Genomic DNA, 12,915 nt, shown 5'->3' with positions numbered 1-12,915 from the left:
ATTTATTAGGTATTTAGGAGCTGCAGCTATTAACAGCATTTAAAACGCATTCACGGGCCGCTTGGTGGTGCAGTGGGTTAAGCAGCGGCTCATATACTGAGGCTACAGTCCTCCTGCAGCGGTCGCAGGTTCAAATCCCGGCCTGTGCACCTTTGCTGCGTGTCATCCCCATTCTCTCTCTCTCTACCCCCTTCCTGTCTGCAACTTGAATAAAGGGCCACTAGAGCCACAAAAAAAGTCTGTTTACCATCGAGCATCCCTGGTGGAGGCAACGACACCTCTGTTTCTGCCAGATGTTTTTTTTTTTTCCCACAGTCGCCTGGTGCTTGCTCAGGAGATGTGTTTTTGTCAACAAAAAAAAATCTCCCAAAAATCTGTTGGTCCACTTAGCTAGGCAGTTATGTTTAATATGTATTTTTTTCATCATAAGATATTCTTAAATATTCTTTAAGAGAACATACACTAAACACATTCCCTGTATTGCAGCATGTTATGTGGGACTGAATGGGTCTTCGGTGTTGACTGGTAACAGTGTCCAAACTTGAGTCCCTGGTCAAGACCGAGCCCTTCCTGTTGTGATTCATACGACGTAGGACAACTTTTATCATAAAACATTGAAAGTCTGCTCGCTGTCGGAGGTTTCACTGGTGCTGAAATGTCTCACGTAGTCCAGCGCTTTCTTAACCGCGGTCAGGTCCTCTGCTTCTGTGGTCGGGATAGCGGCTCTGTCCGCCGACATGCCCCGCGGGATCAGTTGCTGGAACATCTCCATTGTTGTGTAGTCGCTTGCAAGAGCAAAATTAGGCCTTTGGAGGTCCGTCTGTGGTGTCTCCAAGAATGCTGTCGTGCTATCGTTGGGTAAGGTGTCTCCTGCTGTGCTGTCTTCATCACTCTGGATCCAGTTACAAGTCAGTTGCGAGTCTCTTTCGAGCTCTGAGACACGTATAAGTGGCAGGATTGATGGTAATGTGCTCGCAGGGATCACTTCATCTCTCTCAAGCACCTGAAGACTCTTCGTGTACCATTCTTCCACCTTTAGATTGGTCATTTCCTCAATGAGTTCCTGGGTGAAAGACGGTGGACAGCTTCAGCTGCAGCAACAGGAAAATTGTGTAACACCGACTTAGGTGGACGGTGAAAGTAGAAACGGACTCTTACCAGCTGACAGGGCCAGTCTATTTTCTGCACCGCATTGCTGCTTCCTGGGTTGGGTATGCTTGGCCACAGGACGACTTTTATTCTAGACAGAGTGGACGAGACACATGGTGTTGAATAATTGAGTAAAGATGATACTGAGCTACATCAGACTTTTAAAACTGATGCCACTGCCGGAAGAGCCAATAATCCTTGATTGACCACTAGTGAACGGCTCCAAGGCTGAATCGGCTCTCTGTTGACTTCCCGCTGACACGTCCAACTTTACCTCAAAATTACATTAAAACTCGCATATATGTGGTAAGTTTGTTTCAGTTACAGATGTACTCTGGTTATCTCCATCGGAAGAGCTAGCTACATTCCTAACCCCCCTAGCCAAGCACGCATTCAAGACAAAGTAACAGGCTTTAAAAACGTCACATGGTGTCAAACCCTAGCTGTTTCAGTGACTTTGACTTCATACTTGGGAACAAAGACCTATTAGGACATAATCAGTCTTATTTTAACAATAATGCAGCAACCATAGCTGGTGTGTCCTGGAAGTACCCAGAAATAACCACATGCTGAACTGAACTGTGGGTTTTTTGCATCGCAGAGGGAGCATCGCTAGTGTAAAACTTTCAATGCTTCAGTGCAAGATGGTACTAGCCACTGAAAACAAACGTGGGGGCTGAACAGTTTCAAAGTACACAGCTTAGTTGTGTAGAAAGCAAGAAGAAATTTGATTGGCAGCCTAGCCGGCCAACCTCTGCCTGAGCAGACTAAAGCACCTTCGTTCCTCCAGGTGGTTTACCGGAACATTGGCCAGGAACTAACCAACCTGTCATGGCGGACACTGGCCAGAACTCCTGTCGTCCTCATTTCAGATGTCATTTTGGTTGAGACATCTGAAACGGGGACGGATGGACAGATTTGTCATGCATCAGCAAATGCTAAGCTAAGTTGAGTTAACACAGCTCTGCTAGCTTGAGGTAACTGAGGTGGGTGGGCATGTTTGCTCGACCGTTTGCTCATTTTTGAATTGGTGGGATTGGGTGGCGTCAGCTCAAGCCATAATGACGTAGCAGAGGGCATCTCCAGTCTTTTTTATGAAGTCTGTGGTACTTAGTATATCTAATTAATGAATAAACTTTTGCTCCATGTCATTTTGTATGTGGATGACAAACCTTTTTATTATTGGAGGTCCAAATATCAGCACAGTGGTTATAACTGCAAGGACTGTGATGAGACGTCTGAGATTCAAATTTCCTGTGCAAAGAAAAAAGCCACACAACTATTTAGTGTGAGATATTGTATCAGAAAGTGATTGTCATTAATTTTTATTGATAATTGGTTGAAAAGTTGCTGAATAGGTCTAACCTTCATGATTTGTTTTAAAGAGGAATGTGGCGCTTCTCACTCCAGCTCCTGCAGATGTGAAACCGGATATCTGGACCTGGTATGGTGTTCCACTTTTGAGGTCACGAAGTTTACAGTTGTTCATCAGTGGGCCCAAAATTACATCTAGAAAGAGAGAGAGATCATTTTCTGTAGATTACTAATACCATTTGGAGATGAAGTCCTGTGCAACAGTAAGTACCCCCTCTTTAATTTGTATGTATATTATCAGTTAAAATGATATTGAATCACAAACTCCATATTCCGTGTGTGGTTCTTTTGAATTACAGCTGTATTGCAATTTTTTAGTGTCCGACCATAGACTGCATAGAAAAAAGGTGAACAAAACTTTGCCAACGATAGGTTTTCTAAATAGCGTTTTTTAAAGCAGCACAACGTAACTTTCAGCTTTTGTTGAGTTTGGCGTCTCCTTTGGACAAAAGCGGTAGTGCTTTACCAGAAAGAACACTACGTTTCCCATGAGCACCAGCGCGTACTGCCGGAAAGATCCTGTCCTGTCGCGTGCATTTGTTTTGATAGCGAATGAAGACGGGACAGACTTTTCTGTTTCACCAAGTGAACAGACGGAACGCAAAAAAAAGATTTTAAACTGCTGGAAAGGAACTGGAATTTACCGGGATACCTTAAACAAGGAAGCCAGGGAGCGGTATATGGAGAAAATAATGATTATTAACGGTTTGGATCCATATGAAATCCCTACTAAAGAGTGGAGCTCCTCGTCGGAGTTGCACTCTTTAGAAAGGATTTACTGCCGCAGTTCTGCAGAACCACCGTCTCCGGCTACCTTGTTTAGGAGTGTTTGGCAGCTGCTTTGGTAAATGTTTGACTCGCCATGTATACATTTGTATAATAGTACAACATACAGTACATGTTTTGTATCCCTCTTACTTCTCTTTTCTTTTTTTTGACTGCTATATTATGGTGAAGAGGCTCCGAGGCGTGAGCAATATTTTTGTTTTCCTCGTGAGTTTATTTTTTTCCTCTGCAGCTACAAATAAGAGTTAATATTTTTTCCTCAACAAACTAGTTTTATCTGAAGATTGGGGTTAATTGCACCGCAGAGAGCTGGCCAGCAACTGCGTTTAGCTGGAGAAGTGGGGAATAAAACCCGTGTGAATGATCCGACCCGGTCTGTGTGAGTGTTTGTGGTTTACTGTGTGGAAGTTTATGTTTGGTCGTTACAGCCGCGATCCAAGCGAGCCGAGACTCTTTCACTCTGTTATATCAGATACTTGGCCTCCGTGGTTCTGCCCCCAAGCAGGAAACCGGTGAAAAGTTAAACCATTAGCGATCTTTTCCCCACGTCTGTTGTGTGGAGTTGCTGCAGCCACAACACAGCAACGGGTTACCAGCTTCTCCTGAGCTCTGCGCTCCACGCCCCGCCCATTTTCGTCTCGACTGCAAATCGGGAAGGAGGGGGAAGTGACGTATGCCGTAAAGCAGTCAAAGCCGTAAAGATTTGTAGTTTTTTAGTGTGGCAGGGTTCCTACCATGCTCCTCAAAGTTACATAGTGCCAGTGAAGGCGATACAGACCCCTCAGACCATGACAGAGGTGTCATTAAACCTGTTGGAAGTTGATGTACCATCACAATGACTCTGGAAATATGATATTAAGGTGGAAAAGTTACGTAGTGTCGCTTTAAGGCTCTTCTTTTTCTTCTCTCTGTGACATCATATTGGTAAGAACTGATGCCGCCCATCCTCAGTGGGTGGAACACAGGCCTGGAAGCCGACTAGAACATGGTCTTTGCTTATTTACTACAAGTTACCTATTTAGCCTGGCTCTTCTTAGCTCATGCTAGGCAGTGAGGCTAATGAATGTCACTGGCTAATTGTTAAATCTATCCATATGCCCTCATTTGAGATTATTCAACTTAAACAACATCTGAAACAAGTGCTGCCTGAGGGGGAACGATGACTAGAAGAGCTCTGCTGGGACTTGTGGTCACTCAGGATGCCATGCAGCTTAGGCCCCGTAGCAAAAACGGTGGCATTTTCATGCGTTTTGGCCGTTCGTTTACACGAAAACGAAGCTCAAAGTCACCAAAAATGATAATTTCTGAAACCTCAGGCCAAAGTGGAGATTTTTCAAAAACTAAGTTTTCACGTTTGCTTGTAAATGGAGGGAAACAGAGATTTAGGCTTCAGAACGTCACATTATGCAACAGAAACGTCACCAGCATCATTTGTGCGACCTGTGTTCACAATTTGTTTGGCCACCGTCAATATTTTCTTGTATTTTACCTGTTTTATATTCTAAAGTCACACTTAAAATACTTCACTTCTCTCTCACTCCAAACGAAAGACGTCTTGGAAGTAACTGGCAGTCAATGCTGATTTCTGGTTTGAAGCAGTCGTGAACGTTCAGCGCTCTTTTCTTCGTGTATGTGTGATTTTTTTTATTTTGTTTTTTTGCACAATAGTTGTCCTTATCTCTTTGATTCACTGTGACCGGAAAAAGTCAGATAAACCATTCAGGAAAAGATCGCGGGGGGTACTGCACCGCAGCGAAATGGAGTGACGGAGAAGTCCGAAGGGTTCACGACTGCGTCACGGTGACGGCGTGTGCTCTGCGTTGGTTTGACGCAGAACCATAATTCAGGCTTTAAACTTGCCAAGCGGGCCATTTGATTGACCACAAACAACCATGGGATAACTGGCTGAGGGGTGTAGCCGTCCACAGGAGCACATGGGTCAATCAAATCTACCGGTCCAGGTGACTGATCAAGAGATAGCTGAATGTTGACTTTTAAGCTTGGAATTATCATATAAAAGGCACTGTAGTGAAGGTCGCTTGACCGGAGGACCTACAGTAGCTGCTCGGGATGGTGGATGAGGTAAAAGTTGATGAGCTAGAAACAGTCTAGCTAATGTCCTCCAGTTAAGCTTGGCTAGCAGTCTTCAGCTGGGGTGCATATAGCTGCTTCTTTGCCAAGTTTCACCCCTATATTCTTCCAGGTCAACCCAGAGCCACAGACAACTAGCTGTTAATATATTCAACAGCACAATAAACTATGCTATCTGTAAATAAGAATTGTTATCCTCTATTACAGCTTACAAGTCAAATTAACCAAAAGGGTCTATGTTCCCAAAGCTCTTAAAACCTAACCGTAACCCAAAAGCTAACTTTAACCCTTTCATGAACAGCAGCCACCAGAGCAAACAATGGGAACAAATCAGAAACGAGGCGTTTTGGGAACTGTGGGAACATCAGGATGACCCAGGTATTGTTGCTTTAGCTACTCAGCACTTTTGGTGAACTTCACCCCTTAGATGAAAATAAAGACCTAACAGAGTTTAATCATCTTTCTTTCAAAGATTACATGGCTTGTTGTGCTGTTAACGGTGTTAACGGACCGGTATGCCCTGGCTGACCCGGGAGAAATTGGGGACAGGGGTCCTTTGGTGGGGGAGCTGGCTGGAACCACAGCTCCAGTTGTTTTGGTAATGACATCTGAAACGAGGACTGATTGACAGATTTCTATGCCAGAGATTCTACCCGTTAATGTAACAGAAAAGCTCAGGCTGGTTCACAGATGTGTTTCTGGGTCAAATTCTTAAACCTTGAAAGACGTTTCAATCTGACTGCTGTTCATTAACCTCTTGAGTCGGAGACCGTAGTTAACAAACCAGATGCCAAACAGGAAATACACAGATATGAATAGGCCGCATGGGAGTGAGAATAATGAAGTCAATGCTTTTTTTTGTTTGTTTAGACTTTATGGATAAAAGTGAATATTTTTTTCCATTGGTTCATGCTTACCATTCTCTGTACTTGTGTCTCTTTGGTGGTGCTCGGTGTAGTGGATTATGTAACCGAGCAGGAACCCTCTGATGTCTTCCTGAGGGATTGACAACCACTGCAGAACCACTGAATTAGTTGTCATGTTGTGGTAGCTGATGTTTGTGGGAGCACTGATGGGCCCTTTGGGAAGATCAAGGCAAACACAACAGAAAGCCACTGGTTGGTTTGGATTGTAACTAACGCTCGAGGGTCATGTTGTGAAAGCAGAAGACTTTCGACTTACGTCCTTCGATGTAGTAAAACTGTGTACTGCCATAGGTGTGCTCGCTATTGTTGATGTGCTTCATGTTGCAGGTATCTTTGTTTGTTCGCGTGTGCAGAGTGATGCTGTATCTGTGATAAGGCTCCAGAGGCTCTAGGAATTAAAAAAAAAAAACAAAGGTTTTAGGGAAGTATATATATTTCAAAATCAAACCAACATTAAACAAATAATCTTTGCAAACTGAGCTTTTCTTTTGGAAAAGTTGGAGTTGGAGTTGGAAACTCCCCAGTCCAGAGTGGTAAAATGATGAAAAGCAACCAATCAGATTACAGATTCTTAAAAAACAAGAGCTCAAGAGAAGTTTTTCAGAATAGCTGAGGTTGAAAAAAAAAAAAAAAAAAAAGGGGACAATGTATAATGCATAATTCATATTTTTGATTATTTGTGTCCATGCTGTCATTGTATGTGGGTTTTTTTTCTAAAAAGATCAATTAAAAAAAAAAAAAAAAAAAAAAAGATTAGCTGAGGTTGTATTGCAAAAAAAACAACAACCCAAATATAAACAATTAATCGTAAACTGAAAAAATGGGTATGTTGCAAACTGAACTATAACGAATGATTTTGTAAATCTCTGAAGTTCAATCCCTCAAGCTTTATTTTTATAGCACCTTTCTCACAACTTGTGCAACACAAAGTGCTTTACACAACTAAGACAAAAGAAAGTACATTAACCATGTGACCAATTGAACTATTGTTAGTTTAGTTTTACTCTGTGTTACATGACTATAATGCCAAAAGCTTTGTCTATTTTATCATAGTTACCACTGAGGTACAGCAGTAGAGATCACAATCAGGCGTAGAAAGTGGAGGTGGATAGGACACACATTGAGAAAACCACCATCATCCATCACAAGAGCTGTGTTAGACTGGAATCCCCAGGGCAAGAGAAGGAGGGGTAGACCCAGACTGTCTTGGAGGAGAGGAGTCAAAAAGGACCTAGAACACGCCAATACCTCATGGCATGAGGCGCGGAACATCGCGAAGACCACTGAGGTACACTTCTTTAACGGAGCAATCGCAGCTAATGCTCAGCAAAAACAGAACTTTTTGAGCACAGAAAACTGTGTTTTGTAATATTTTTTTTGACTAATGAATATTTCAAATAAACAAACAGCTATTCTGTGCTGCAGCATCTGTTAGCGCCAGGCTAAAGCACAGGTAGAAAAACCCTGCAGCGGCAACGTCAAATCGGCCTCCTTTAAGAGATTTTAGTCCTTTTGGACCAGTTAAGACTCCGACCTGAGAAGTCCTTCAGATCCATTAACTTCACACACACACACACACACATATACACATATATATATATATATATATGTATATGTAAAAATCCTTCTGTAGCCCATCATCTCTAACTCACTAGAAATAAATAAACACAAAGTTTCTAGCTAACAAAAAGAGAGCGTAAAAACCTTTCATGTATTTGTCGCAAGAAACTTGTTTAAAAGGAGGAATTAATATGGTTTCGCTTGATTGTCAAATGCAAACGGTCTCAGTTTGATAGGTCAGCCATGCATCTGGAGAAACTTCTGGATCTGCAGGATGTACCTCCACCTGCAGCTACATTGAACCCACCGCTATAAGCACGGCAAGTAGATGAGGCGCTATCAGTGGGTTTTAGAGGCTGGAGTCCTCCAAGGCTGAAAACAATGTGACTGGATTTCCTTTTCTGTCTCCTTGAAGATTAAAATGTAGGTTCTTGACCTTTGTAACGTATAGAAAATATGGAAAGAACTGAATCAAACAGTTTGTAATTCGTTTTGACGTCATTCTGAGTTTCTGAGATAAAGACCTCACAGAGAGCATAATAAACCACATTCATTGTCTTGTGTTTGAGGATTTTTTTTTCCAAATTTATGAATATAAAATCGTAGACCTCAAATAGAAAAATAAGACCCATCTCTTTATTTTGTATATCTTCGTATATTTTATATCAATTGACATATTAAAAATTAGTGCTAACATTGGTTTTCTTGGGCTTTTTTAATCTCTGATCTGCAGTAATGAGGTAACTTTCATTTGTTTACAGTGAAAGTAAGAAGTTTATAAAACAGATGAACACAGGACTGCTAAATTAGGCTAAGTTAGATTAAAGAAAAAATAGGCCAAACACATCTTGTGGCTCCTGCTGACAAGGAGGACCTGGATCAAAACTAAAAATCCACCCCGTCAACAACAGAATGGCTAAAATGGACGTCTACTATCAAAGTCCTGTATGTAAAATAAAACAGCTAAATAACTGTTGTATTGAAATGTTTCCACAGCACAAAATCAAGATAATGCCCTCAGCAAAATACATTACTCACCTGGTAAAGGAGATATCACTTTGTAGCTCTTGTTATTCTGATGAAAAGAGGTGTGCAGTACTCTACTCCCATGTGTCTTCCACTCAACAGAATAACAGACAGACTTTGTGACGTGCTTCCAGTAGATGGTAAAAGACGTATTGTCGTGGACTGTCACATTCAGCCTCCCATTTCTTGAACCTGCGCATGGAAAGGTCATTTAGATCTTGAACCTGGTGTTTTCAAGGAGTCATCCACCTGGAGATAGAGGCGTGTACCAACCGGCCATGTCTCTACCCTCTGGTATGGTGTAGCTCACAGGTGGAGATGTGCTTGCGTTGTTGAAAGCGCTGATGTTGATCTGATAAGCTGAAGATGACAGAATCAGCTCAATCCCGGGGTGAGATGTGGTAAACCGCTCATGGGCTTCTCCTGATGATTTCTCAACAGTCACACAGTAGCCGTCGTACAGGAGGTTTGGTGGAAACTAACAAACAGGTTTACTTTATTACCATCAGTCATATAAAAGGTGTGATTCCCATTGCATTATGGGTTTACATTTTTTTCTGAGTGGATACACTGTGCATACAGTACCTTCCAAGTCCCAGAAATAAGTCGGCAGGCCTTTTCTGGTTCTTCTGTTTTGCTAGTAACTTTGAAGCTGTCAATCACTGGCTGCATCAAGAGTTCTGCAAAAAGGACTTCTTTTTTTTACTGTGAAATGCACTTTATTTCCCTGTTCCTCTTATTGTCTCTAACGAAGTAGAAATGCATGCCTATAAGTATGACTACTGCATCTATATCATTAATGTTCATGAAACTGATTCCCTTTGATTCTTTATTTGACTGAAAGCATCTCAGCAGAAATGAATCGGTCACCTGGCGGGACAGTGTACGCCTCGCTCCATGGACACTGCAAGCATTTATCATTGGTGACGCAATGTGTCTGTACTATGTACACCAGTGATGAGTTCAGATTCTCCACTCTGCATCTGTTTCCGTTCTGAGAATCCACAGATGACTGTAAACAGAAGAAAAGTTAATAAATACCTAGAAGCATCCTTGGCTATCTATATTTTCTCTTTGAATATGGGGTCCCCCATGAGTCCCATGTTGGCCCTATGTGATTCGCTCACAGTGGTTGTGGTCAGATGCATAGATGGGTGATGGATGGGTGTTTTTTCTGGGTCCCAGAATAAGTTTTAATAAACATTGTTTGTGAAAACTGAGAAAAATGTTTAAAAATTGCTTAGTTATTAAGAAAAAACAAAAAACTATTAGTTTCTCACAAAAATGTGTTTTTCTAAAAAATAAAGCTTAATACATGCTTTACATCTCCCAGTCATATTATCCTCATATAGCTTGCCGTGCTCTGGAACCGGGAGATAAACATCTGACCTAATCTGTTGGTATTCGTAGACATGCTGTTTTTAACAAATTGACATGAATTGTACTTTATTTGTAGAGATTTGGATTATAAATGGAGCAAATTAAACTGAAATTTCTTGGACTTGCATCAACAATAACTTTTCTTTCATTCTTTATAAAGTGACCTTTCTTGTTAATTGGTGGGAATCAATTCAATTGAAGTGAAACTGAACTGAATTAGAATAAGAATTGAATTGAACTGGAATTTGAATTGTTTTTAGGTGGAATGTGAATTTTAAATTGAATAGAAATTAACTTTAATTGGAATCGAGGTGAACAGAAATTAAAATGAAATTCAGCTTGTTTGGAATTCCAACTGGATTGCATTGAAATTGAATGTAAATTTTAATTGAAGTGAACTGAATTCAGTTGAACTTGAGGTGATTTGGGATTTAACTATATTTTGAATTGAATTTAAGTGGAATTTGAAGTGAATGATTTGATCTGAATTGGAAATAAGATGAATTGACTTGAATTGAACTGAACTGAATGTAAAAGCTTGTACGGAGACTGGAGACAACAGTATAGCAGAAAACAGCAATGACCATTTTGCCTTTGAGGGTGTTTTTTAAATGCTGACCTCATCCCAGGGGTAGCTGCCCGGCGGCCCATACTTCACGCCAAAGCGGGTGACGAACTTCTCGTCCTCTGACTGCCAGCTCACTTGAACGTCGAGTACTCCGGAGTGGCGGGTGAACAACACATTCTTTGGAGGACCACAGCGAACTGAAACAGTTCAAATAAAAAAAGCAGCTTCTTGTATTCAGATCCGTTTAAGATATGTAAAAAAGAATTCGATATTTGAGAACTCACACAGGCTCTTGGGTGAACCTGTGAATGTGGCTTTTGAGCATTTTGTCGAGTCCTCGTTCTCAAAAACCTCCACAGTCAAGTTGTCATCTTTAAATGGTTTGATCTTGTGTTGGAACTCACAAATGTTTTCATGAACTTTGCAGTGCGGTCTGGTTCTTTGAGGGCAAAAAAAATTAGACTTTATAGCTAAAAGAAAATATGAATGATAACGATACAGGAAAGGACTGGAACTTTGCACAGTTTACTTTTGTTGCTGGGTCAGTGTGTACGTGTTTTTTGATGCCCCATCTCCAGGTTTCCAGGTGCAGAGGAGATGTGGTTTGTTAGATTTACCAAAACAGTCTAAGCTGTGGACTCCACCTGGAAACGAAGCACATCATGGTCAGTTGAAGAGAACACTCTTGTTCCTTTCTCTAACCTGGTGGCAGAGCTGGTGACGCAGGCGCAGGATTACTCAGAGTTGCCATCTTTACCTGGTCGAAGCTTGCAGTGCTGATATTTATCAGGCTCGCAGCTTTCTGGAACATAACAACGTGTGAAAGTGGATCAAAATCCTTTGATGTCATGTGTCACTTTTACAAGAGCTCATGCATGGGGAACCCCCCCCCCCCCCTTCCCCTCGACTTCATGGAAAGCATCATCATCTTCACTGAGGAAAGATATAAAAGACAAAAGTCTGAATATGTTGATGAAGAAGTAGCATGATCCTACTTGCAGACACTTGTGACCAGAGTGAAGTGCAGATGACCATCGTTAGACCTTTGATGTAAGCAAGAGTCAAGTCACAACGTGATAACGCATGTTATCCGTGCACAGAATGGAAAAGTTGAACTTCTGGGTCTCTTACCAAGGAGGAGAACATGATGATTGCCTTCAGAGGAGAAGCTTTTTGGGTTTGCAGCCTCCAGTGGAGCCGGGTGGCTCGGCATGTCTTCTGGGGCCGTCTGAAAGACTGAAACCAACAAAGTGTGTTTGAGGTGATCTCACGCCCACGACCTGCTGCCATTCATAGTCCTGATGCAAACTGTCACAGCTCTGATTCAGACTGGGCACAAGAAGACATTGTGGGGAGTTTAACGCTTGCAGTGAAAAGGGGGTGGAGACACATTCTGACACAGTTCAAGGGACACGTGGATTGACAAAAAAAAAGGTAGTTCATAGAAATAAACACCTTTTTTTCTTCCTTTAACTTCTTCTTTTCACAAATAGAGCTGCTCAGCTTGGGAGATGGTGAGAGATACAACCTTGTCTGCAGGAGGCCCCTCAAAAACAGTTTGTTTTGTTTGTAAAGTTGCTTTTGAGCGACCTCTTTCTGAGGTCACCAAAAGTGACTTCAACCGAGAACTCTGAAAATTACTATAAATCTATATATCTACATATAACTATAAATCAATATATATTAATAGAGATATAAATATATAAATACTGTACGTATAATATAACTCATATCTATATACATACCTACATATAACATATCTATATCCATAATATAAATCTATATATCTACATATATTAATAAATGTACATATCTACATGTTTATTCACATCTGTATTTTGAATAAAATGGCCAGTCTCTTCCTGTCAGCAGTTGAAATGCTGCTGCTCCAGCACACCACTCCATGGAGGATGGCTGATGCCACCACACAGTCAAAAGAAAAGGTCCTCAGGAGTTCACCCTGCACTCCCAAAGACCATAGTCTCCTCAGCAGGTACAGGCTGTGCTGTCCTTTCTTATGCACCTGCATTGGTGGGGTGTGACCGGTCCAGTTTA

General features: G+C 41.5%; 1 protein-coding gene across 1 annotated transcript; it reads right to left on the bottom strand.

The window, feature by feature from the left end:
- Window positions 1-480: 480 nt before the first annotated feature.
- LOC133454437 (uncharacterized) lies at window positions 481-11,895 on the bottom strand. The gene is made up of 14 exons (XM_061733167.1): window positions 11,856-11,895; window positions 11,618-11,662; window positions 11,390-11,504; window positions 11,145-11,299; window positions 10,912-11,057; window positions 9,751-9,924; window positions 9,186-9,390; window positions 8,925-9,104; window positions 6,583-6,714; window positions 6,318-6,479; window positions 2,515-2,658; window positions 2,322-2,403; window positions 1,159-1,240; window positions 481-1,063 (listed from the first exon to the last, which is right to left on the bottom strand). Exons 1-14 carry the CDS (start codon window positions 11,893-11,895, stop codon window positions 605-607), a joined length of 2,121 nt encoding a protein of 706 aa, XP_061589151.1. The 3' UTR covers window positions 481-604.
- Between the last annotated feature and the right edge of the window lie 1,020 nt (window positions 11,896-12,915).

Source organism: Cololabis saira, chromosome 11 (genome assembly GCF_033807715.1).
Source record: "Cololabis saira isolate AMF1-May2022 chromosome 11, fColSai1.1, whole genome shotgun sequence".
Lineage (NCBI taxonomy): Eukaryota > Metazoa > Chordata > Actinopteri > Beloniformes > Belonidae > Cololabis > Cololabis saira.
This window is presented reverse-complemented; position numbering and strand designations above follow the sequence as displayed.

Coding starts and splice junctions, on each gene's coding strand:
- LOC133454437 (XM_061733167.1), bottom strand. CDS start 11,895: ATGGTCATCTGCACTTCACTCTGGTCACAAGTGTCTGCAA. Junction 11,663..11,855: donor CTGGTCACAAGTGTCTGCAA/GTAGGATCATGC, acceptor GTTATGTTCCAG/AAAGCTGCGAGCCTGATAAA. Junction 9,105..9,185: donor AGAGGGTAGAGACATGGCCG/GTTGGTACACGC, acceptor TTCCATGCGCAG/GTTCAAGAAATGGGAGGCTG.